Source organism: Lotus japonicus, chromosome 5 (genome assembly GCF_012489685.1).
Source record: "Lotus japonicus ecotype B-129 chromosome 5, LjGifu_v1.2".
Taxonomy (NCBI): Eukaryota; Viridiplantae; Streptophyta; class Magnoliopsida; order Fabales; family Fabaceae; genus Lotus; species Lotus japonicus.
This window is the reverse complement of record NC_080045.1, coordinates 4,689,877-4,713,220: the sequence shown is the minus strand read 5'-3', so window position 1 is coordinate 4,713,220 and position 23,344 is coordinate 4,689,877. Positions and strand designations below refer to the sequence as shown.

Sequence of the window (23,344 nt, the reverse complement as noted above, 5' to 3'; positions counted from 1 at the left end):
GAAGACTACGGAAATTCAAAACATGTGAGAGAAGAAAAGCACTACTCGAAGTCGGGTTTGATGTTGGACAAACCTTTTTTTTCCTCTTTCTATGATCTACCCCATACACGTTGGCCAGTAGGGTGGGTCGGTTTTTGTACAATCCTAATTGGCGTTGCCATTTTCAGTATGGACACAACACTGTTTCATGTGAATTCAACTTCTTAATTTGATCCATTGGGTTGGGCCAATGGGTGAATTACTATGTCCACTCGCTACTCTCTTCTTTTACCACCCTAAAAAACTTTTTTCTGTTGCTTGACCCGCAAACCATGCACTCCGTCATTCAAATCATTATTGAATTTTTTTTACCAACATGATACAACTAAATTTATTTTGAGATATGAGACATATAGGTTGGGGTCAGAGAAGTTTAGGGATCAATTTTTAAAAGGTACAATTTATCTTTCTGATGTAAAAAAATAATAATCGTGATGTTGTAAATTGTAATTGAAAAAACCGTATATGTAAGTGATTGATTAGTTAACCTTTTTACAATTTGACTTTATTTTATTTTAAATCTTTTAATTAAATGATTTTGATTTATGATTTTGATTTAGGTGAAAAAGCAATGGATCTTATTTTAATGGTGAAAAGGGGTAGTAGTACTAATAATTTAAATAATAAGCAAGAAGTTATAGCACAAATAACTGAGCTCTTTAAGTATAACTCATGATTTAATCATGGGTAATTGTGTATGGAGAATAATTATATATATGATCTTAGTCCTTAGAGTTTTAGGTGTGATTATTCTCATGGCTGTCGAACGTGAGTTGTGAAAATAATAATAATAATAATCCTTAATTATTGTAAGCTTTATTATGATGATCTAATGGTGACTTTTGTAAAATACGAGTGACAGAAAGAGACAGAAAGAGAGCGCAGAGAATGGACCCTGTTGTTTATGTCATGACTTATGTGACAAGGTAGGCTCCACTAACTGTGCACCCTTCAACCCCTTTCCCCTGTTTTTCTCTCTTCTAATTTTAGATGCAACTTTTCATCCTTTGAATTTATTTTTGCAGAAGCTAATTTTAATTTCACTGATCATTAATATCTGCTAATTCTAAATCATCAGTTTCGTTTCTGCTCAATCCAGGTAGCTTCTTCTCTCTGCAACTTTTCCTCCTTTGAATTTGTTGTGTTATTTTTTTCCCTCCTGCTTTCTTTTTCAACGCACCAAGTTATTGCTTAATCTTGTTCTGTTCTTTGTTCTAGCAAAAATTATGTTATTGTTAAGGCCTATAATCATATCTTTTCTGGATTGCAAAGTTTGGATTAGTATTTAATTATGAATTGTAGCTGAAGCTAGTTATATAGAAACAAAGCTGAAGAACATGATTAATATTGCCTTTGTTAACTTCCCTATTTGGAATTTTCCACAAGTTATTAATGTTCTCCCTTGATGAGAAGAATTTTCCAAAACCCAGTTATTGGCTAAACTTTGTTTACTGAAGAATTTGCCTGGTTATTGCAAACATGTTCACATGTTCACAAATTGTTTGATGTATGGGTATGAATTCTCTCAGGTAAAAAGAGAGTTAAACCTGGCTTTCAATACAAAGATATGAACTTGCTTTTGTGTCATCATATATGCATGGTATTTATTTTCTGTTGTAATTATTATTTAAATATTATTGATCTACCCAGATATTCTGTCTTCTTTTGTGCTCTTGACAGTAATTTTGATTGCCATGGGAATGTTTATGTAGGGAAGAATTACTTGCTTTTCATGTATTATACAATGCTGTTTTCTTTTCTTTCCATTGATTGTTGATGTTCAACCATCATGGATACTTGAAGTAACTTATTAAAGTTCATCACATTACAGTAACTTCTGAATATTCTGTTTCATATCTGTGGTTCCAATTTGTGTTATTTCATTTAGGTTTTGGGAATTTTGCATTTTGCATAAAGAATCAACTGCCAGACACATCTTTCAAATTTGAAACTTTGACTTGGGCATTTTTTTTATTTCTAATTCTCATTGGATTTTCACTGATTGATTTTGCTTTTTTGTTTTCCTTTATCTACCTTTAGGCTTTTAGCTAATGGAGGATATTGAAAACAAGCCACACTCAGAATCCTCCACAAGAAATGCTGAACTGAAGCCACCAGCAGAAACCCCTCAAGAAAATTTTGTAGCAATAAATCCACCCAATAATCTTTCTTCCAATGAAGCTTCCATCAACCCACTTGGTAATAACAGTGAAGTAGAGCCTGGCATTCGTTTGCCGGTGACAGAGTTTTCGACAAATGCTTCTGATGTTGAAACTGTAGGACAGGATGAACATCCTCCCATAGATAATTCAACTTCAACCCCAAAAGTTCATGGAACAGAAGAAAGTAACCAGGGAACCATAGCCGCAGATTCTTCACCAGGAGCTTTAGAAGATATCTTTAACAGGCAGCAGGATGGTGGTTCAACCGCGAATGCGGCGACAAGTGATGTTGATAATCTGATGAATCTCTCCACTTCCTCTTCTGAACCAAAAGAGTTGCAAATTGACCCACCTCATAGTGATGTTCCCATAGATAATTCAGGTTCAACACCAAATGCTGCAGTTGATGTAACAGAACAAAGCCACAAGGAAGCTGTGGCTGAAGATTCTAAACTTGCAGTTTTAGAAGATGCATTTAATAGGCAGCATGATGGTGGTTCTACTTCTGGTGATGGCGGCGATGTTGTTAGTCAGATGGAACTCTTGGCTTCTTCTTCTGAAAAGAAAGAGTTGCAGGATGACCATAAGGAACTAAAGATAAATTTTCCTCAAACCAAGATTACTGATGTTGCTGCTGGAGTTGTTGACTCTCCTACAACTGCCTTAAGAAGAGGCATAATTGATACTGCGGCTCCATTTGAATCTGTCAAGGAAGCTGTTTCCAAGTTTGGAGGAATTGTGGATTGGAAGGCTCATAGAATCCAGACTGTGGAGGTATGTCTGTCTTCCTTCTATTGCCGATTTGCTTAAAATTTCCTTACTTCATTGCTTTAGCGCTTGACGAGGATATAATTCTTTTGAAGTTTTTAATTTCTTCTTAAAGATAAAGCAAACATCCATTAGATGATATGCTATGAGGAAAATGCTAAGATTTTTTTTTATAAGCAGGAAAATGCTAAGATAAGAGATAAAATTATGATATCAACAATCTTCATTATTATTTGGTTATTGTCTAAGTTATAGACTTATAGTAGTTAAGAAACAACAACCTTTGATGACTGTTTTCATGTTGATGTTATTGATCACACTGGGAAACTCATTATCTGTTGAGTCAAAGTTGAATCATACCCTTTGTGCTGCCTTGAAGAAGCATGAACACCTAAATCAGAAAACATGACAGTATTTGCTGTAAATTCTCTCAACTATAGACTATAGTCATATGGGATATCAACAAAAGTTACCTTAAAAATGTATCTGTGAAATTTACTATCCTAATTCTTTATTTCTTGGTTTTATGTGTAACTTGTCCTCTTTCTGTCAACAAGTATTTCCCTATAAACTCTTCTGGCCGGTGAAGAGTGTATTATATATATATTTGTGAAAAAACTATACTATAAAGTTTATTTCTTGAATATTATCTAGAATGAAACTATGAATTTTGTTCTGGAAGTTAAAATATTTCTGATTCAACACCAAAGTAATTGCAGCCCTCAAAATACAGAGTTTTGGTTTTTTATGATTTACATGTTCATTGATTGATTTTGGACAGAAACATGAGAGAAACTAAAATTAAGTCATTTGGTCCCAATTTCTGTCTTTCCAGTAAATTGTCATCCTTGCAGTACAAAATTGAGAAATTATGATTTTCCTTCCATGCTTGCTTCCTGCAAACAATAACAACAACAATGAAAGCCATTGATCATTAGGTGCTCATGAATATACTTGGTGGCATTTTTTTTCAATGGATGTACAGAGGCGTAAGCAAGTAGAAAAAGAACTTGAAAAAGCGCAGGAGGAGATCCCGGAGTTCAGAAAAAGATCAGAGGCAGCCGAACATGGGAAGGTCCAAGTACTGCAGGAGCTGGACAGCACCAAGAGGCTAATAGAAGAACTAAAACTCAACTTAGAAAGGGCACAAACAGAAGAGTGTCAGGCAAGACAGGACTCAGAACTCGCAAAGCTCAGAGTGGAAGAGATGGAGCAAGGCATCGCAGATCATTCTAGTGTCGCGGCTAAGGCGCAACTCGAGGTTGCTAAAGCCAGGTACACGGCTGCAATCACAGAGTTAACCTCCGTGAAGGAGGAGCTCGAAGCATTGCGTAAGGAATACACTTCCTTAGCTGTTGATAAAGATGAAGCTATTAGGAAAGCTGAAGAGGCTGTTACTGCATCAAAGCAGGTAGAGAAGGCAGTGGAAGATTTGACTATTGAGCTAATTGCCACAAAGGAGTCTTTGGAAGCGGCGCACACTGCTCATATGGAAGCCGAGGAGCACAGAATCGGAACAGTCATGGCAAGAGATCAAGATTCTCTCAATTGGGAGAAAGAACTTAGACAGGCAGAAGAAGAACTCCAGAGACTCAACAAGAAAATTTTGTCTGCTAAGGATCTCAAATCTAAACTCAGCACAGCTTCCGCGTTACTGCTTCAGTTGAAAGCTGAATTAAAGGCTTATTCGGAATACAACTCAAACCATAAAGGTGATGAAGAAGGAATCTCAGAAGGAGACATGGAGAAAACGGAGAAGACGACACAGAATGAAATACAAGCAGCAGTTGCATCAGCCAAAAAGGAACTTGAGGAAGTAAAGCTCAACATAGAAAAAGCTACTGCTGAGATAAATGACTTAAAGGTGGCTGCAGTATCGTTAAAATCGGAACTTGAGCAAGAGAAATCATCGCTCGCCTCCATTAGGCAAAGAGAAGGAATGGCCTCCATTACAGTTTCATCTCTTGAAGCTGAACTGGACAAAACTAGATCTGACATAGTTTTGGCTCAGGCGAAGGAAAATGATGGAAGAGAGATGATCATCGAGCTACCAAAGAAACTAAAAGAAGCGGCTGAAGAGGCTAATCAGGCAAATTTACATGCCGAAGCAGCTCGTGAAGAGCTGCGAAGGGTGAAGGAGGAGGCGGAGCAAGCCAAGGCCGGTGCAAGCACAATGCAAAGTAAACTACTTGCAGCTCAGAAGGAGATAGAAGCTGCAAGGGCTTCTGAAAGGTTGGCATTATCAGCAGTTAAAGCACTGCAAGAGAGTGAGTCTGCTCGAAGCAACAATGAAGTGGATTCGTCAGCTGGGGTGACACTTTCTTTGGAGGAGTACTATAAGCTTAGCAAACAAGCCCATGAGGCAGAAGAGCATGCCAATGTGAGGGTTGCAGCTGCCAATTCTGAAATTGAGATAGCTAAGGAGTCTGAATTGAAAACCTTGGAGAAGTTGAATGAAGTGACTCAAGAAATCGCTGCTAGAAGGGAGTCTCTGAAGGTTGCAATGGATAAGGCCGAGAAAGCGCGAGAAGGGAAACTGGGTGTAGAACAAGAATTGAGAAAGTGGAGGGCGGAACACGAGCAACGGAGAAAAGCTGGGGGAACAAACCAGAACATGAGTTCAAATGTTAGCTTTGACAGGAGCAAGGAAGCTTATAGCTTTGACCATGCTCATAATGCACTTATTTCTGGACATTACATGTCGAGTCCAAAGGCTTATGTCCATGCAAACAATGAAACTGGATCATTCCGAGATACAAAAACTGGAAAGAAGAAGAAGAAGTCCTTTTTCCCGCGAATTTTGATGTTCTTTGCAAGAAAAAAATCACATCCAACCCATTCAGGGTAATCCCTTTAGAAACAATGAGCATTGTGTGATGCTGCAGTTTTCTAAACATCTCATCCTTTCGGCGATTATTCGAAATTATACCATACTTGTACATGTTTCTGATTGCTGTATGTATGGTTGATTGGATTGTACTCCATCTAAATGTGGGTTGTGAATGGTCTCCTTCTCAGCACCTTGTGAGTAAATACAAATAAGTTCACCATCCTTGGTGAGAAAAGAGAAAGAGTGATTCTGTTTTGTGTATAGCCTTAAGATATGTTGAACTTCGGCTTCTGTAAAATCTGTGTAAGATTTGATCAAATCAATTTTCCCCCCCCTGGGTTTGATATTTGTAGTATATTGGCATGATTTGTGCATATTTGAAGCAAGTCATTGATTTGACACACTGAAGTCTGAAAGTAAGTAGTTTCTAAATGGTTAAGATTGTTGTGCTTTAAACGATTGTCAATGCAATATGTTTATTTTGTATGATCGTATTGGATGAAAGTATAAGTGTATTTTTAACCCGACTCTACCGGATTAAAGTCCGTTCGGGTCATTTCGGGTTTAGAACCAATAACCGCCGAAAAACCGACCCAACCTAACTTAACCCTAATGCAACCCTATAAAAGTATAATGAATGTCATGAAATGTAAGACCTCGTTTGGGGTGGTTTTTAGTTTTATGTTTTGAAATTTTAAAATCCAAAACTAATTTTCGGTTTTATAACTCCAGCTTCAGTATTTTGTGGATTTTAGTTTTAAAAAAAGTTGTTTTCAACTTTATAAATCTACACTAGTCATAATAATTATCAGCTTTGTAAATTCACAACAATGAATGGTAGGTTTTTAGCAGCGACAGGATAATGGAGGGCCAAGTAGAATGGTGGTAGAGGGTCGTTGTTACTTAGTCATATAATTATCAGCTTTGTAAATTCACAACAATGAATAAGTGTTAACATAGGTTCATAAAGGCTTGATTGATATAACTTTCAATGAACATTATTCATCCAACAACACACATGATATTGGCTATCAGCCATTTTGTACATAGCCCACAAAGATTTATTTCTAGCTTTTCTACAATGGGCATGCCATATTATTCTTGCTATGTCTTACTTTATTAAATATTAAATACTAAAAATACATATATATGATCAATTTTTTGTGCTTCACTTTCTTTCCCACACAGCATAGTCTTGTCCACTGGTAGCAACCTGAACGTTTGGTGGAAGAAGATTCCCAAGATCTTGTTTAGGTCCAATTTTCGTAATGATCTTGTTGTCTATCTCAGCCATGTAGAGATCAGCTTCAGCAGCCAGAATATTCACTGTGCTTGTAGGCTTAATTCCATTCCTTTTCCTTATTTCTGTTAATTTCTTTATTGGTTCCATTAGCCCCCATTCGATATAGTGATCGTAGAACTGGATGAATAAACAACATATAATGTCAACTGTAAATAATCTTCTCAACAAAAATAATAAAGAAAGTATAAGAATAAAGTCAAATAAGAATCTATGTGTGTACTGTAGGGTATGTTTGGTTTCACGAATTGGCAAAGAATCTATGACATGTTTAAAGAAGCTATGATTGGTTTCCAAAGTAAATACTAAATAGCTTGTAGCATATGTATAAACGACAATGATTTTGAGTGCGTTGCATGCACTTATTTACATCGTGTTTGGAAACTCATGTTCCAATTTTGCAGAATGGATTTCACGTTTTAGTTACGTAGAAAAAACTACTCTCTGTGCAAATTTGGATTCTCTGCTGCATCTGCGGTCTTTCTGCAGTCAGCAGCACTAAAATATTAAGTGCATAAAAGTTTTGATCAATTTAACGTTTTACAAATCAATCTGAATTCTGAACCATTTAATATAAAAATTACGTGCTAAGATTTTGCAACAGAGAGTTGTCAAGAATATAACTGCTGAAGATCCATATTGCTCTTTGTGTATGTTTAGAAATTCTTTTACAATTGAATGATTGATTATAGAGCTAGAATCAATTTTGGTTTTAGAATTGATTATGAGGAGATATAATTTGACTCCAACCAGCTATTTGTAACTTCTAAGAAGAAAGATTGATTTTGGGTTCTAGTTATGCAGGAGAAACGACTATTTTATCATGTTTGAATCAACTTCTCTTTTCTAAGTTAAAATTTTTAAACTTAGTGGCTACTAACCTAATATTGATTTTAACCTCAAAATTAATTATAAAAGGATTTTCAAACATGCACTTTATAGCTTCTAAGAAGAACTGATTTCGAGTGATTGGAAGCAACAAAAGCAAACATGCATGTACTTACAATTGTAGGGTGACCAGGATGAGTGAGAATGTAAACATAACCCAACATGACTTTATCATCTGGGAAAGGCCAAGTTCTCTGAGACCAGGTATCATGGTTGTCCACAAAGGTAACAGCATTAGATGGCTTTGTTCCAATCATACCTGGTGGCTTGCCATTAGCATCCTTCATCCTCCAGAGTTCACCTTGGACAGCAGCACCCAGAACCATTTTGGTTGTGAAGTCAAAAGCAGTGACAGCACCACCTGCATCATCCACCCACTTCACCAAGGTGGAACGGTGCTTGTCCTGATTGGCTAAGGGTCTTCCATCTTGTCCTCTTGTTACATTCTGATAAAGCTCCCCAACTGCAAAATCAGGTGAGGTTTTCTCCATGTAGATTTTGGTGAACCTTGGAGCATACCCAACAACCATGTCAAATCTCCATCCAACAAAACCAACCTCTGTTTTCAACCAGTTCATCCAATCTGAGAGCTCTTGCTGTACCTGTTGTAAGTATAACATAAAATCATTCATGATTCATGAGTAAACTTTTAGGGTAGTTAGTACCGAGTAGACTAGAATTCTATCCTTGTTACCCTTATTATTCAAATAAAAAGTTGAATTTCAACACAAAATATGTGAGTATTGTGCCAAGGATAGACCTAGGTGATGTAAAAATGGGGCGGCCGCCTCCCAAGAGTAGTTTTTTCTTACTAAAATAAAATTCAAAAGTTGGATTTGCCCTCAAATTTTTTATTCTAAGTCCAATTCCGACCCCTGATTGTGCCGAGCATGTTATATAATTTTATCACCTTTACATAACTTTTCTTATTCCAACCTGATTGTCCCCGTGCATTGTCCATGTTTTAATTTTCGAATAAAAAGTTAAATTTCATCACCTTTACATAATTTTTCTGATTCCGACCCTATTTGTGCTAGTGCATTGTCCATGTTTTAATTTTTCTAAAGATGCACGTTAGACATATAATATAGAATCATTCACATGTTTTAATCTGCAACTTAAGTTTTTGAGATAGTTAGTTCATCATGGCACCTTGGGATTGGTGTGGTCGATGTCAGGAGCACCCCACCAGTCATCACCTGTGTCGGGGTTTCCTGTACCATTGAAACGAGTGTCGGTGCTGCAAATGTAGGAGACATCCCAGTCCAGACGGTTGTCTGGAGTACCACCTTCGAAGATGCTAAGTCCTCTGTTGTCTACCCTCTCTGCTGTTCTGTGGTTTATGACTATGTCCGATATGGATTTCACTCCTCTTTCACGGAATGCAGCCACTAGGGACTTCAATTCCGCCTTGTTGCCATACTTTGATGTGTCCAGGTCATATAGCCTCTTCGGCAAGTAACCTTCAACAGAATACAAATGTTAAGATATAAGCAACTTAAAAAATAGAAATATGTTACATTTTTATGTTAATATTGTACCACAACTTAAATTTCAGGGTCTATGACTCAATATAAGCAATTTTCTTTAAGTTTAGCCTCACTCGAAGTGTAATTTTGTGTGTTTTTTATCTTACATCTAAACATGCACTAAAACTTATTCAAGGACACAAGAAGTTGTTTACCTTGAGGACCGTCATTGTGAGAGTTAGAGGGAGGAGGAAGCCAAACATAGTCAACTCCAGCATCTGCTATGTCAGGGACCTTGGTCTTTAGGAAGTTGTACCATCCTCCTGCCTTTTCCCTTGATGCCCAGTTGAAACCCTAGAACACACATACATGTTCATGTTCATCTTACTAAACTCTTCACTATAATAAGATGAGTGCTAGTAATAGTCACTTTGACACTTCCTTTTCAAAAGTCTTTTATTGATCGATTGAAATTCATGTGAGTTTCACTAAAGTGAACCTCATATTTTAGTAGACACCACATGAATTTCAACCGATAAATGAGTGTTAAATAAATTTTACTAGCATTTTGCATAATACGAAACAACCCTGATACTTGAACCGCTTGATAGTGGGAGGCACCCGAGGACACTTACTTTACGACAGTTTTTAAGTGGAAAACACTTTTTATTTTCACTTTGTGGTGGTTCAAAACTCCCACAAGAGTGAGTATCAGATCAATGGTAAACTCATATTTTCCAAATAAGAAATCACAGTTTCATATGTGTCTAAAGACAAAGGAAGGTTGAGACTGAATCATGAATGGTGGTGATACCTGAAATAGTATGGCAGATGAGGAGAAAGAGGGGAAAAGTGAAATGCAAAGGCAAAGGAAGCAAAGTGAAGGGAGAGACTTCATGTTTTGAATTCTTGTGTTGGAGCAATAGGGTGCTTGTGTCAGTGGCCTCTTATTTATAGGTCTTGGGGTGCCTTGATTTTCAAAGTATTGATTTTTCCTACCGTGTAGATTATGCGAGAGAGTTTGACTAGCAAAGAGATAGATACTAAAGTACTCAACTCAGGTTCAAAGAATGTTACTGTTAATTAGAGACTAGCATTTAGTGGAAGTTTTCAGATTTTTATCCAAAGTTCCAATTAGTGGAAATAATGAAATTTAGAAGTTGTTTTCCGCAGAGATTTGTGGCACGATGATATGTATCATGCTGGAAGCCAACAAGTAATGAAGAAAATTCAGAGATATGCATTTCTGAATGAGTGTCTAGACAGCTGATATGGCACATTGGTTCTAGCATGAAGGGGAGAAGTGATGACGAATTAATGTTTGACAATTATACACAACAAATCAAAAGCCAAACCAGAGAAATCTAGATTTTGGAATGATGGCTCTCAAATTTTACCATTCTTAAGTTGTCGTAGTCTTCTTGCATTCATTACAATAAAAGATTTATTCAACCTTAAATCAAGGTACGATTAAAGGAGAGACAATAACAATAGGAGGATTATATTTGGCGAACAAGTAAATAAAACAGCGTATAAAATGACATTATATTAGGACATGATAGTTTATGATAAATATCAAATGTTGTCCATTATAATCAATTCAGTCACTCCCACACAGCATAGTCTTGGCCAGAGGCAGCAACGCGGAAACTTGAGGGAATAAGATTTCCAAGATCCATTTTTGGGCCTATCTTCACTATGATCTTGTTGTCTATTTCTGCAACATAGAGGTCAGAATCAGCAGCTAAAATGTTCACTGTGCTTTTCATATTGATCCCTTTCCTTACTCTTATGGCACTCAATTTGGCTATCTGCTCCTTCAGTCCCCAGTCAAAGAAGTGGTCATAGAACTGCATAACAAGAGAGAAATACTAACAATACAGATAACAATGATAAACTTATCCAACAAGGCAACAACCATACCATAATGAGATTAATAGTCACTTTAAGTCCCTGAAAGATATAGGATCAGTCACTTTGGCTCCCCTACTAAGGAAATACGCAAAAAAGTCCTTGAAAGATAAAACAAATTTCGATTTAGTTTTTTAGGGACTGAAATGGCTCTTCCTTTTCTTTCAAAGATTAAATTAATCATTTCAATGACTAAATTGATCCTGTTTTATCTTTCGGAGACTATTTTACCTATTTTCGTCTTTGAGGGACTAAATTGACTAACCCCCAAGTTTTCTTGTTCAATCATCAAATTACTTGAACAAAGAAAATGGTGAAAGTTAAAAGGTTGGAGAAAGAAAGTACTATTGTTGGGGTCCCAGGATGTGTTAGAATGTAAGCATATCCCTGCATGACTTTATCAGATGGGAATGGCCAAAGTTTCTGAGTGGAACCAGTGTCATGATTATCAACAAAAGTCACTGCATTTTCTGGTTTTACACCAATCATTCCAGGTGGCTTGCCATTTGAGTCCTTCAACCTCCACAGTTCCCCTTGTACAGCAGCTTGAAGAATCCCTTTGGTGGTGAAATCAAAAGCATTGACAGCACCACCTGCAGATTGAACCCAATTCACCAATTCTCCCCTATGAGCATCTTGGTTGAAGTTAGGCTTCCCATCTTGCCCATAAGAAAGAGAGTTCCAATACTCTCCCACTGCAAAATCAGGTGAAGTTTTCTCCATGTAAATTTTTGTTATGCTTGGTGCATAGCCCTTCACAAAATCAAACCTCCACCCATCAAATCCAACTTCATTCCTGAGCCAGTTCATCCAATCAGATAACTCTCTCTGCACCTGAGGATTGAGATGGTCAATGTCAGGTGCAGCATCATAGCCTTCTCCACTGTCAAGGTTTCCTTTGCCATCAGAGTAAGCAGTGTCATCTCTGCAAATGAAAGAGGGACCCCAATCAAGACTTGCATCTGGGGTGCCACCTTCAAAGATGCAGTAGATGCCTCTCCCATCTTTCCTCTCTGCAGTTCTGTGGTTGATGACTATGTCAGCTAGGCATTTGATTCCTTTATCATGGAAAGCTGCAATCAGTGACTTCAGTTCATCCTTGGAGCCATACTTTGATGCATCAAGATCGTATAGCCTTCCGGGAAGATACCCTGGATTCAAATAATATTGTTAGTGTTAGGAATTGCGCCGAAGAGAAATCTAAAAGAAACACAACCACAACACAAGAATTTAAAATGAAAAACTCCAGAACCGGAGAAAAACCAAGACTGCTGTCTATATTGACAACCAGAGAATAACATTATGTGACATTTTTTACAACAAAGAAATCTTTCTCAACCACTGCAGAACCCTAGAACACTCACATTCTCCAAAGCAAATATCTTAACTACATCTCACATCACTCAAAGACTGAACAAAGCTTGATACAAGCTTAAAGTGTTTCAAACGGGTGCTAAATCTTGTATGGGATGAAGAAACTGAAGGATCTCGCTGTTTATAAGTGTTCATTAGTTACTATGAAGCACTATGCATACGCGTATTTCACTATGTGAATGGGCGGTTATTGTGCACTTTGAAAACTTTGCCACACATAGTGTCTTTATGCATTTTCTATGCTTCGTTTTGAAAAACTGTGCCGACAATTAGCATGTTTGGTTTTTTGGTACGAAGTCACATAATCACTTTAGGGAGAAGTTACAAAATGTAGATTCGAAAGTTACCATGTTTTGGATTGTGTGCACACTGCAAATCCAAACACAGTATATATTTCATGAAAGTGATGAAACGTATCAAGTAGTTTTTGCATAGGACATAAGGTAATACTTTCTGGCAGAAATTTTATCATGTATCAGGAAATTGAATAACAAATAGTGATCATTCTCCATTACCATGAAATCATGAGTGAGCAGGCACAGAGATGTTTGTTGGTACCTTGAGAAGCAACTGATTGAGAGGGAGGAGGAAGCCAAACATGGGTAATTCCTGCATTTGCTAGGTCAGGAATGGAGTTTTTCAATGAGTTGTACCATCCTCCTTTGCCACTTGATTCCCAGTTGAAACCCTGTGACAACATTTACCATGTCCATGCAAAGTTAAATAATAAGAACTCTGGGTTAAATAAGGTTGATTATGAAGTGTGTTGTGTGCACTTGTGCAGATCAAAGTAAACAACAAGTGTATGTGAAACCTGAAACAGCAAAGCAGAGGAAGAGAAGAGGGGAAAGTGTGAAAAACTGAGGCAAAAAAGGCTGAGCCAAGAGAGAGAATCCATTAGCTTCAAATCTGTGTTGGAGCTGAGTGCATATGTGGCTGTGCCTTATATAGAGGCAGCACTAACACCAGATTTTCCTGAAGTGAATTAATATAATAACACCCAAGATAAAGTAAGAATTGGTTAGGGCAGCCATAATCTTAAAAATTAAGTTCCATGACAGCAATTGTGACTGTGACATGATCGTTTTGGAAGTATCTGCAACCGTAATTGTGACCGTATCAGTAACATATATTCATGACTTTCCGCAACATCAAGGATCGCGATGTCATTTCAACCGCGACCGCAACTTTAAGCACAAATGAAGATGATTGAGAGAGATCATAAGCCAGGGGAATTCAATGATAGTGTGAATATGAAACAGAAAAATTGGGAGCTATTAGAGATAAGATCAATCAATAGGTGGGAGGAGTGGGGACTTCATAAATTAGATTGTGGAAAGAATAGGGGAATCTCAGAAGCTACTTTAGAAGGTTTTGGTGAAAACAGATGAGGAAAAAAACAAAGTGATGTAATCATTTGGAGTATTTGGAAATCTTTTGGGAACAACCAAACTTATTAAGTATTGGAGTAATGTGAAACAAAGTGAAGGGAGTCAAAGTTTCACATTCCAAATATGTGTCTATCAAAGCCGTGATAGATGGAATATCTACACAACTTAGGTTTGAAGATTAAGAATGTTATCGTCAATGAGGGACGACCACTGAATGAAAATTTTCAGAGTTTTATCCAAACTAGAAAAAAAAATATTTTGAGTTGTTTTCAAGTGATGATTGCAGTTGGATAATCTCATAGAACGTAGACTACAAGTTACGAAGACAGTGCAATTAAAAATACATTTGCTAGAGAATGTCCTGATTGTTGATGAATTTGAATAATTTCAATTCATTTTTCTTCATCTCGTATATGTGCTATTAATTTTATATCCAATAAAAGGTCATGATTTAAGCTCCATTCCATGGTTCAAGTTCGAAAATTTTATACGATTACATATAAAATCAACAATCAACATATATCAGATGAAGAGAGTAGAGAGGAATATGGACTCAGAGGAACTAAATTAGATTATTGAGTTATGCCATGTTATATGAGTTGGTTCTGAGGAAAGAAAACAAATTAATTCAAACACGCTACCACAGAAGCTTCATCCTAGAGTTGATTTCATTCACACTTCAAAATTAATTAATTTTAGAAGTGTTTCCAAATGCACTTAGATATATATGGAAATGAAATCTTCAGTGGTTGTGACAATAGTCCTTTTCACTTAACCGACAAGGCTCAAGTGTTCACATTGCCCCAATTATGCTTCTGCAAATCTCTTATCAACTCTTCCTCACACACCCACTAGTTACTTACTTTGCATGCCATTTCTACACAATCTCATTCTTTTTGCTGAGTTGAAATAATTTCAGTTAAATGTTTCTTACCAGAGGTTGTCTAAATGAGTTTAGGGGCTGTGGAAACATATAGAGATTATTGGATACTCGTTGACATTAGTGCAAACGGAAGTCAGCACTTTACTTCGAGGCAAAAAGTGAATGAAACTCTTCTTATGGATTGGGATGAAAGTTTATTCACGTTGCACTCAAGTGGTATCGAAATACACACTGAAGGATCCAATTCATGCTCAACAATAGGGCGTGTATAGGGATTTTCATTTGTAGACATCAAATTGCAAGAAATAGAGCTAGTTACTTATCAGTATCAACACCTAGGTCACATTAAATTACAGCAGCATAGATGTTGACAATAGAACTTTTCATGAAAAATTAACTGGAATCAATTGTAATCAAATCAATTGTAATCAAATCAATTGTAATCAAATAGGGATACTAATACAGTTGAGCAAAAATTTTACTGGCAAAGATCGATCCCCTATGCAGAGCAACGTACATGAAAATTCTAGAATATAAAACAAAAATATGAAAATAGTGAATAGCGAGAAAACACAGTTCCTATCAATCACAAGTAGGGACTTCAATGATAGGTTCAGCATTGATCCAGATTTTAATGGCAAAAAGAATGGAAAGGTAGCTCAAGATAGTGCATGCTGAACTGTTTTCAAACTTGAAACATCCAACAGTATTATAATAGCATAGAAACCTTTGGCATTTTTGCAGAACAATATCTATTATTTTTCAGAGTCCAGAACTATATTAAACTCATGAACCACATACAAGCTAAGTTTAATCAAGATCCATATTCTAACTACAGATATGATCCTCAGATTTCAAGGACATCTATTTTACTTGATCAGCAACGTGGCACAAGTACTCACAGGCATCTTTGCTCACATCTTGGAAGGTTTTGGGAAAACATCCGGGGTAAATTTCTGAGCAGCGCTCAAACTTCCCTTAACCTTCATCGCACCCCTGTACCCATACATCACCACAACAAACATAAGAACATCAATGCATAAACAAAGACTAAATGCGACACAAAAAAAGGGGGGAAAATCTAGTTGAAAGATCTCACCTCATGAAAGCAATCTGTGGATTCATCTTCCCCAATGCAACCTTAACAAAGTCCTCATCCTTAAATGAAAATGTTGCATCTGGCTTCCCTCCTTCATATGGCCCTAAACATAGATTCGCGCCCCAAATAATCACACATGATAGCATTGGAGGAGAAAGCAATAAAATTTGGCAAAAATTAAGCATAACTAGAGAATTTTGTTTTAAAGGAAGCATCAATTTTAAAGCAAAATTGTAGCTATACAACAATTTATAATCTAAAAGATTCAAAGCATTTAGTCAAAATCTCAGAATGCCTGATCTATCTATGTTACACATAATTCTATACTCAATTCCTCATTGTAGAGTCTAGAATACACTGCATAGTAGCAGTGTATGGGTGCTTATGAGAGGGTTTTAAATTGCGGTCCGCAATCGCAATTGTGGCTACAACATATTTTGGATTCTCTATATCGGCATCATGACCGCCGCATTTGTCAGCAATTTCGAGACTGCAATCGCAATTTAAAACCCTGACTGGCTGACTATGATAACAATTTACATAAATTGAATGTAAAAAACAGCTGAAAGGTAACTAACACAGACCTTTGGTGACCTCTCCTTTCTTGAGATCAACAGTGTAGATGACTTCATCGAATCCAAGTTTCTGGAAATTGAAGTCATTCAATGAACAGCGAAAAAAATCAAGAAATTGAATTTAAAAAAAAAAAAAGAGAAAAAAAAAAGGACCTTAGGAGCAATTTGAATCTGATAAACGAGTCCGATTTTCTGAAGGAGCGGTTTGGCTGCGTCGGTGGAAAGATGCTGCTTCATCTGCTCAAATATGGCGTCTGATTTGAGGTTTGAAGAATCAGCAGCAGCCATGGTCGGCGAATTTTGGTTTGGTTTGTGATTAGTGTTGTGTTTTTGTTTCTCCGGTAGTAACTACTACTAGTTTTTATTTATAATCCAACAAAACAAACAAACGTATCTGTTTCTTCCTGTTATGTTACGTTACGGTACGCTTCTCTCTGAGTTTGGTATGTAGTTGATGAAAATTAATAATGCTAATAAATTGCTGATTTCAACTACCAAACCTATGAGTTATTATAGCATTAGAATTTGTACTATACAATTTCACAAAGGAGCCTAATTCTGTATGGCTTATTTTTTAGTCCATAAAGAAGGTATAATTTGTGAACTTACCATATCCATAAAATTTTTGTGGGAGACACCAAAACTAATTGTTGAAAAAAAATAAAAAAATACACTCCGGTTTTGACGCTTTCACCTCACGAGTAATGAATAACGTTGTTTTCACCCCTCTTTTCCACCTCCAAATTAGTGAGAAGAGAAGAACCAGTGAATGATATGTGATGTGATAGGAAATGCAGACTGCATAAAGATAAGAAGAAAACGTTGCAAATGAGATTGCAGAGAAAGTGGAGTGTGAATGATCATTACGCAGTGTCAATGCGTCGATGCTTTCGGGAACTACAATTGCAGTTATATTTTGAAGGTTATGAGATTAACGGTGTTTCGAAGCAACATCAACAATGGAAGAAATTAAGGGGAGTTCCTGTTACTGCTACTCTGGTTCTTTCTTGAAGCGCTTAATCTTGGTTCCACACATGCTTTGGAACTACAACCGAGTCTGACTCTTATCGCAGATGCAATTGCAGTTCAAGCAACGTTAAAAGGTATAGGATTTTACATCCTAAAACTTTTTAGCATTTCAAAAATTAATTTTCAGAAAAAGCACTGTGTTTATCAGTCACTACTCACTAGTGTCCTTTATCAAACTCTAAGTATGACTTGAATATGAATAAGACTATGTTTGAGTTGAAACTAGCTTTATAGATTGAAATGAAAGTTTGTTCATTTTATACTCTCGTAGATAACCGATGACGATTAAATATTAGATACAAAGTCAGGATGAGGTCCCCAGTTCTTTATAACATTGGTCCTCAAAACAAAATTAGAGGACTATGGCCCTTGTTAAAATAATATCAGAGATTGTTGGAAGAGTCATGTTACAACTTAGTTGTTTGTCCCTTATTCAAGGTACATTCAATGCACATGCCCAATTATGTAAAATGATTAAATCATCACTGATGAAGATATGCTAGTGGCATTGGTAGGTAGGTAGTACTTTCTTTTCTTTCATGAGTTACCTTATGAGAAATTCAAACAGATTCTTAAATTTTAATCACACACATCCTGTTATTATTAAAAAGGATAGAGGAATTAAGAGAAGAAAAGCCCTTGATAATTGGACTCAAAATGGTTATCAAATTTAATGCATGAAGAGATAAAGAAAGAACCATCCCCTGTTGAGGCCTTTCCCTTCTTTCTTCCAGGATGCCTACTAGGAGGATTAAAGATAGAGGGGGCAGAACTTGCAGTGGATTGTTTCTTAGCAATGACACCATGTGTTTCTTTGATCCCTTTCCTTGTTTTCTAGGTGGATTGCTTCTTAGCAATGACACCATGTGTTTCTTTGATCCCTTTCCTTGTTTTCTAGGTGCTGGTAGATTCTCTCCAACATCTAGCTTGGAGTCCATTGAGTGGCACTGGAAATGGGCCATACTGAATCCCACACTGAGATCCTACAACTTCCCACCTGCACACACCAACATAAAATCTTTCAGCAATCAAATATGGCAGATGCTCTAGCATTATCAGAATCCTTTTTAGCCTCACCTGAGATCTACCTTTTCTAACTTTCTCTCACAGATGCTTTTAGGTTGGGATAATTATGAATGTATTTTCAATTGCATCCAATTTTGATTTTTAAATCAGTAATGATAGTTAGACATACAAATAACGCATACACTGAACAAAAACCTCATTTTTCTCACTTTATCTCTCTTCTCGTCATTTCATCATATATCATATTCATTATTTCTCCCTATTAAGTGTTTGCATTATCCAGATGTGTACGAATCATTTTCCATTCTTACGATACTTTTATCTCACATGAGCTTTATTTTTCTCTTATTTCTTTTTCTGCCATAGTATATCACACATCACAGTTATCATTTTCCTCTATTCCATTAATTTCTCAATCTTCATCTCTTGGGTGTCTGTCTATACTCAATTTTCTCTATTGAGTCTATAGCACTCATTTTTAATAGAGATAAAAGAAAACATTGTAAGGTGTGATTGATTTTTTTTTTTAAAAGCCATTAGATTAAATGACAGAAACAAACTGAAGAACCATAGAGATATGATTATGAAGTGATGAGAAACAAACTTGAGTTTATATCAAGTTTATTGCTTCAATTTAATTTCTAATATTTTCCTTATCACAGTACCTAAACTTGGTCACCAAATGATGGATCATTATCAACGTCTCCATCTTAGCAAGCTCATTGCCGGGGCATGCATGTACTCCACTACCAAATGGCATGAAAGTGTTGGGTTTTGGTGCCACCTACATGACCAAACAAAAGAAGTTCATCAAAACGATTCTGTTTGAAAATGATAACAATAGCTTTTTGATCCATGTGAGAAGAAATTAGCCTAGTCCTTGCATTACAAATACTGTTGTTTGTTTCCTTTTCACCTATAGACTATTCATTCCCCCGTTCGGATTATCTCCGGTGACATGATCACTAGAGAGAGATCTCAATCATCCAAAATATGTTGGATAAAAATAAAAAATTATTTTGAATGATTGAGATATCTCTCATGTGATCATTGTCACTATGAAGGATCCATGCACATTCACTGCTACATACCTCAAACCTTGAAGGGTTGAATTTATGAGCCTCTGGAAAAAATTCTGGATTGTGATGAATATTCCTGAACAGAGGCATTGCTTTCCACCCTTTTGGTATTAGGAACCCTGTTTCAGATTCATGTGCGAGTTAGAAAAAAGTCCTATATGGAAAACTGTTGCAGTCTTGCATATACAGTAAATGATCCTCTTACCCTTGTACTCTACATCAGCTACTGCTTCTCTAAAAAGAAAAGATATAATGCTTGACATTCTCAAGCTCTCTAACACAACCTGAGCAAGTCGACATTATCACATTATTAGCCACTTGATGATTTATCATAAAAATCAACACAAACTTCTTACATTTATTCATTTACTTTATTGCAACATATTTTTATAATGAGGTTTAAACCTATAATCTCATGCAAACTACACAATGCCTCATAGACATAGCCTATGCCCTTGTAAGATGCAAGTTATAGAAAAAAGGTATAATAAGATGCTATTGCCTAGTGTGACACTGAGTGCACATTTAGATACACATAGGAAAATAATGGTGAGTCCAAAATCACGATAGACAAAAGTAACTTCTTTGAACTTTTATGGATATCCACTATGATTTAGTTTCACCTTAATTTTCCACCATGTATCCATACATGTATTGAAACACGTCATTAACTGCATACCTTGTAGGTAATTGGCATATTTCTAGTTTGATTCCAAGTCAATGGTTGGGTACCTTCACTTTCCTTGTAAATGGCCTTCTGCTCTGCCTGCAAAGCCAATATTACCACAAGTTATAACATTATATAGAGCATGTTTGAAAACTCTACTGCAATTGATTCTGAAAGCAAAATCAATCATAGGGAAAAGCTCCAAGAGCTCCTGAATTTTTTAATTGATTCTGATGAAAAATGAGCTAATATAAACATGCTAATAGTAAAGTATCTCAAATCTGAAGATACCCCTTTGTGATTGAGCCAAAAAGTTGAATTAAAGTTCTATGTCCCAAATGTTCATACCTTTACAGCCTCCAGAAGTTTCGGTTCATCGTGCAGGTACTTTACCACCCATGTGATGACACTAGCTGTGGTGTCCCGAGCAGCAAAAAGCACCCCAATAATGTTATCTGCAATTTGGTCATCAGATAAGGTTTCTCCTCCTTCACCTTTCCAGTTCAGCAAGCAGCTCAAGAGATCTCTCTCAAGCAGCTTCTTCTCCCTCCTCTCACATATTATTTCACTTAGAATCTTGCCAAGTCTCTTTCTTGCCTGCATTTGAATACGCATGTGCAGGGTTTCATACTCTCATTCAACCACATAAGGAAGATATACATTCAAAATAATACTTCTACAACTAATTAATTCAAAAATCAACATCAATTATGTGGAGAATCTTATGTGATAGCGTGTTTGGTTTCAAGCTAAAATGTTCTGAAATCAAGTCTGGTTAGAAACTACACGTCTTGGCTAATGAATAAACATGACTTGAATTTTGTGCAAATCATGAAACTAAACACGAGTGCACTATAAGTGTGTTTAAAAACCTGATGTCGGAGGATAAGTGATTCTATGAAAAACTAGTAGTTTTGTACACGGAGAAGTGATTCTGACGTGTGTCTTGTGCATGCTTGGAAACTCTTTTATGATTGATTATGAAATCATAGTCAATTATGGGGAGAAGTTTTAGTGAATGACTTCTAAGTTCCAGAATTGATTATAATGAATTTCAAACATGATACTAAACTCGCTCTAACACATTAACATGTCTGGATTCACTTTAATTCTCTCAGAATTACTCCCCCCCCCCCCCCCACAAAAGTAACTAGATTCCTTCAGAATCACTTCTCCCTATCGGATTTTGGAACATGCACTAATTTGTTGAATTATCACTCACCAAGAGTGCCTTTTTGTATTGAGTTCCAGGGATGTAAGTTGGGAAGGAATTGTAGCCAGTGTCCACAATCCAGTAGTTCTTCTTGAGCTCTTCCCTCAACCGTGGCTCTAGATATCCAAAAATTGTGAGGATTCCAACTTCAAATGAAAACTGCAGGAAGGGTTGGACCACAAAAACAATTATTGACCCTCCTTATTCATCACATCACATGGCACCATTTATAGTAAGCAAAAACACTAAACATATGTCAGAAATGCAAGCCACACGAGTGGTAGAATACAAAAAAGCAATATAATAATCAAAATCCAATCATTGGTAGTTGTAATAAAAATCCTACCCTTTTCATTTCCTTGAAGGTGTTAATGACACGTCCATCACCCCAAGATTCCATGGAAGATAAGGCTAAGGCTTCAATCTCAGGCACCAAGTTGCGGAGTGTTTGGAGTGACAAAGACTTCTGAACTAGTTTCCTTAAACTCATGTGGTAGTCTCCTTGGTGGAAAAACAGAGCACACGGACCTATCAAACGTTCCTTGCTTTTGGGGTATGCTGGCTTAAACAAGTGAGCTTGTGTCACCAGCACAAACCTTGCAGCCTCAGGGCTTGCAAGCATCACACAGGGACAACCAAGAATGTTGGTCTTGAATATTTCACCATACCTAGAAAAAGCATATTAACCATAATGTTTGGTTTGGTCAGTTACATTCACTTCATGCACTTAGATTATAGAAGAATAACAATAGATAACATGTTGTAAAATCTTTCTATGATTGATTATAGTGTCAGAGTAAATCATGGGGAGAAGCATGAGTAGATTTTGAGTTAAAGAATTCAATACGAAGAAAAAATAAGCTGATCCAAATACATGTTTGGAAGAAATTTAGGTTGTGAGTAGCTTCTGAGTACCATAATTGATTTTGGCAAAAACTAAGCAGATGCAAATGTGCTAATAGCATGTGTCATGTTGTAAGGGGAAATAGTATGATTAAGCAACCTTTTCTGTTTGGTGAAAAAGAAAACATTTGGGTCTTGGGAGTAGAGTTGGAAGGTCTGTCCTATGTACGGCCACCCCATTGAACCTGGAGGAAGCTTTGCACTTGTTGTTGTCTTGTTCTGGGGTCTTCTATTTCGGTTTGGTAAGAAGAACAAGAATGAAAATAAAGTAATGAGAAACAGGATAATAATGTAAGCGAATGTTCCATCCATTGTTGGTGTTAGAAGACTCTCTTGTTTGGAATAATGTCAGGTGGTTAGGCTTTTCTTTAGGGAAAAATTTTGCAGAATAATTGTGAGCTCTGCTTATTTGGATTCATAGGAGGGGGCGTAGCAACCTTATATAGAAATAGCAAGACCGTGTGGCTTGTGGTTTTTGGGTAATAATGATTGAGTGGTATTTTTTCATATATAGGAAAATATATAAAAGTGTATCAAAAAGTACTTGTACTAGCCTGAGTATGTATATTTTTCAGAGGAATGTACTAGGCGGAATAAATATGACTTGGCTTATATTTTTTCTCTTAAATTTTTTACTTATCAAATCTCTTTTTGATAGGTAAATTTTGTGTTGAAATACCTTGACTTTAGTGATGGTCGATTGGTCTTTGACCCGATTCGATTTTTTGAAACTCAAAA

General features: G+C 36.5%; 5 protein-coding genes across 6 annotated transcripts; 1 reads left to right on the top strand and 4 right to left on the bottom strand.

Annotated features, from left to right (window-relative positions):
• The first annotated feature begins 899 nt into the window (after positions 1-899).
• LOC130717106 (protein WEAK CHLOROPLAST MOVEMENT UNDER BLUE LIGHT 1-like) lies at positions 900-6,145 on the top strand. Of its 2 annotated transcripts, XM_057567221.1 has the most exons (4): positions 900-965; positions 1,065-1,138; positions 2,080-2,975; positions 3,955-6,145. In XM_057567221.1, the coding sequence occupies exons 3-4, from the start codon at positions 2,091-2,093 to the stop codon at positions 5,815-5,817; spliced, it is 2,748 nt and encodes a 915-aa protein (XP_057423204.1). In that variant the 5' UTR covers positions 900-965; positions 1,065-1,138; positions 2,080-2,090; the 3' UTR covers positions 5,818-6,145. The 2 variants fall into 2 exon arrangements, with proteins under 2 accessions (XP_057423204.1, XP_057423203.1); XM_057567220.1 differs by lacking the exon at positions 900-965 and having other exon boundaries at positions 980-1,138.
• Positions 6,146-6,775: 630 nt separating this feature from the next.
• Positions 6,776-10,710, bottom strand: LOC130717110 (alpha-amylase-like). Its single transcript, XM_057567225.1, has 5 exons — positions 10,271-10,710; positions 9,672-9,810; positions 9,140-9,450; positions 8,104-8,589; positions 6,776-7,219 (listed from the first exon to the last, which is right to left on the bottom strand). The coding sequence occupies exons 1-5, from the start codon at positions 10,352-10,354 to the stop codon at positions 6,968-6,970; spliced, it is 1,272 nt and encodes a 423-aa protein (XP_057423208.1). The 5' UTR covers positions 10,355-10,710; the 3' UTR covers positions 6,776-6,967.
• Positions 10,711-10,882: 172 nt separating this feature from the next.
• On the bottom strand, positions 10,883-14,146 carry LOC130717108 (alpha-amylase). Its single transcript, XM_057567223.1, has 4 exons — positions 13,556-14,146; positions 13,300-13,429; positions 11,713-12,518; positions 10,883-11,306 (listed from the first exon to the last, which is right to left on the bottom strand). Exons 1-4 carry the CDS (start codon positions 13,637-13,639, stop codon positions 11,061-11,063), a joined length of 1,266 nt encoding a protein of 421 aa, XP_057423206.1. The 5' UTR covers positions 13,640-14,146; the 3' UTR covers positions 10,883-11,060.
• Positions 14,147-15,664: 1,518 nt separating this feature from the next.
• Positions 15,665-17,124, bottom strand: LOC130717109 (sterol carrier protein 2). The gene is made up of 4 exons (XM_057567224.1): positions 16,843-17,124; positions 16,699-16,759; positions 16,115-16,217; positions 15,665-16,011 (listed from the first exon to the last, which is right to left on the bottom strand). Exons 1-4 carry the CDS (start codon positions 16,975-16,977, stop codon positions 15,930-15,932), a joined length of 381 nt encoding a protein of 126 aa, XP_057423207.1. The 5' UTR covers positions 16,978-17,124; the 3' UTR covers positions 15,665-15,929.
• Positions 17,125-18,027: 903 nt separating this feature from the next.
• On the bottom strand, positions 18,028-23,036 carry LOC130717107 (abscisic acid 8'-hydroxylase CYP707A1-like). The gene is made up of 9 exons (XM_057567222.1): positions 22,707-23,036; positions 22,050-22,371; positions 21,713-21,862; positions 20,839-21,087; positions 20,503-20,589; positions 20,029-20,107; positions 19,836-19,942; positions 19,410-19,528; positions 18,028-18,715 (listed from the first exon to the last, which is right to left on the bottom strand). The coding sequence occupies exons 1-9, from the start codon at positions 22,916-22,918 to the stop codon at positions 18,613-18,615; spliced, it is 1,428 nt and encodes a 475-aa protein (XP_057423205.1). The 5' UTR covers positions 22,919-23,036; the 3' UTR covers positions 18,028-18,612.
• Between the last annotated feature and the right edge of the window lie 308 nt (positions 23,037-23,344).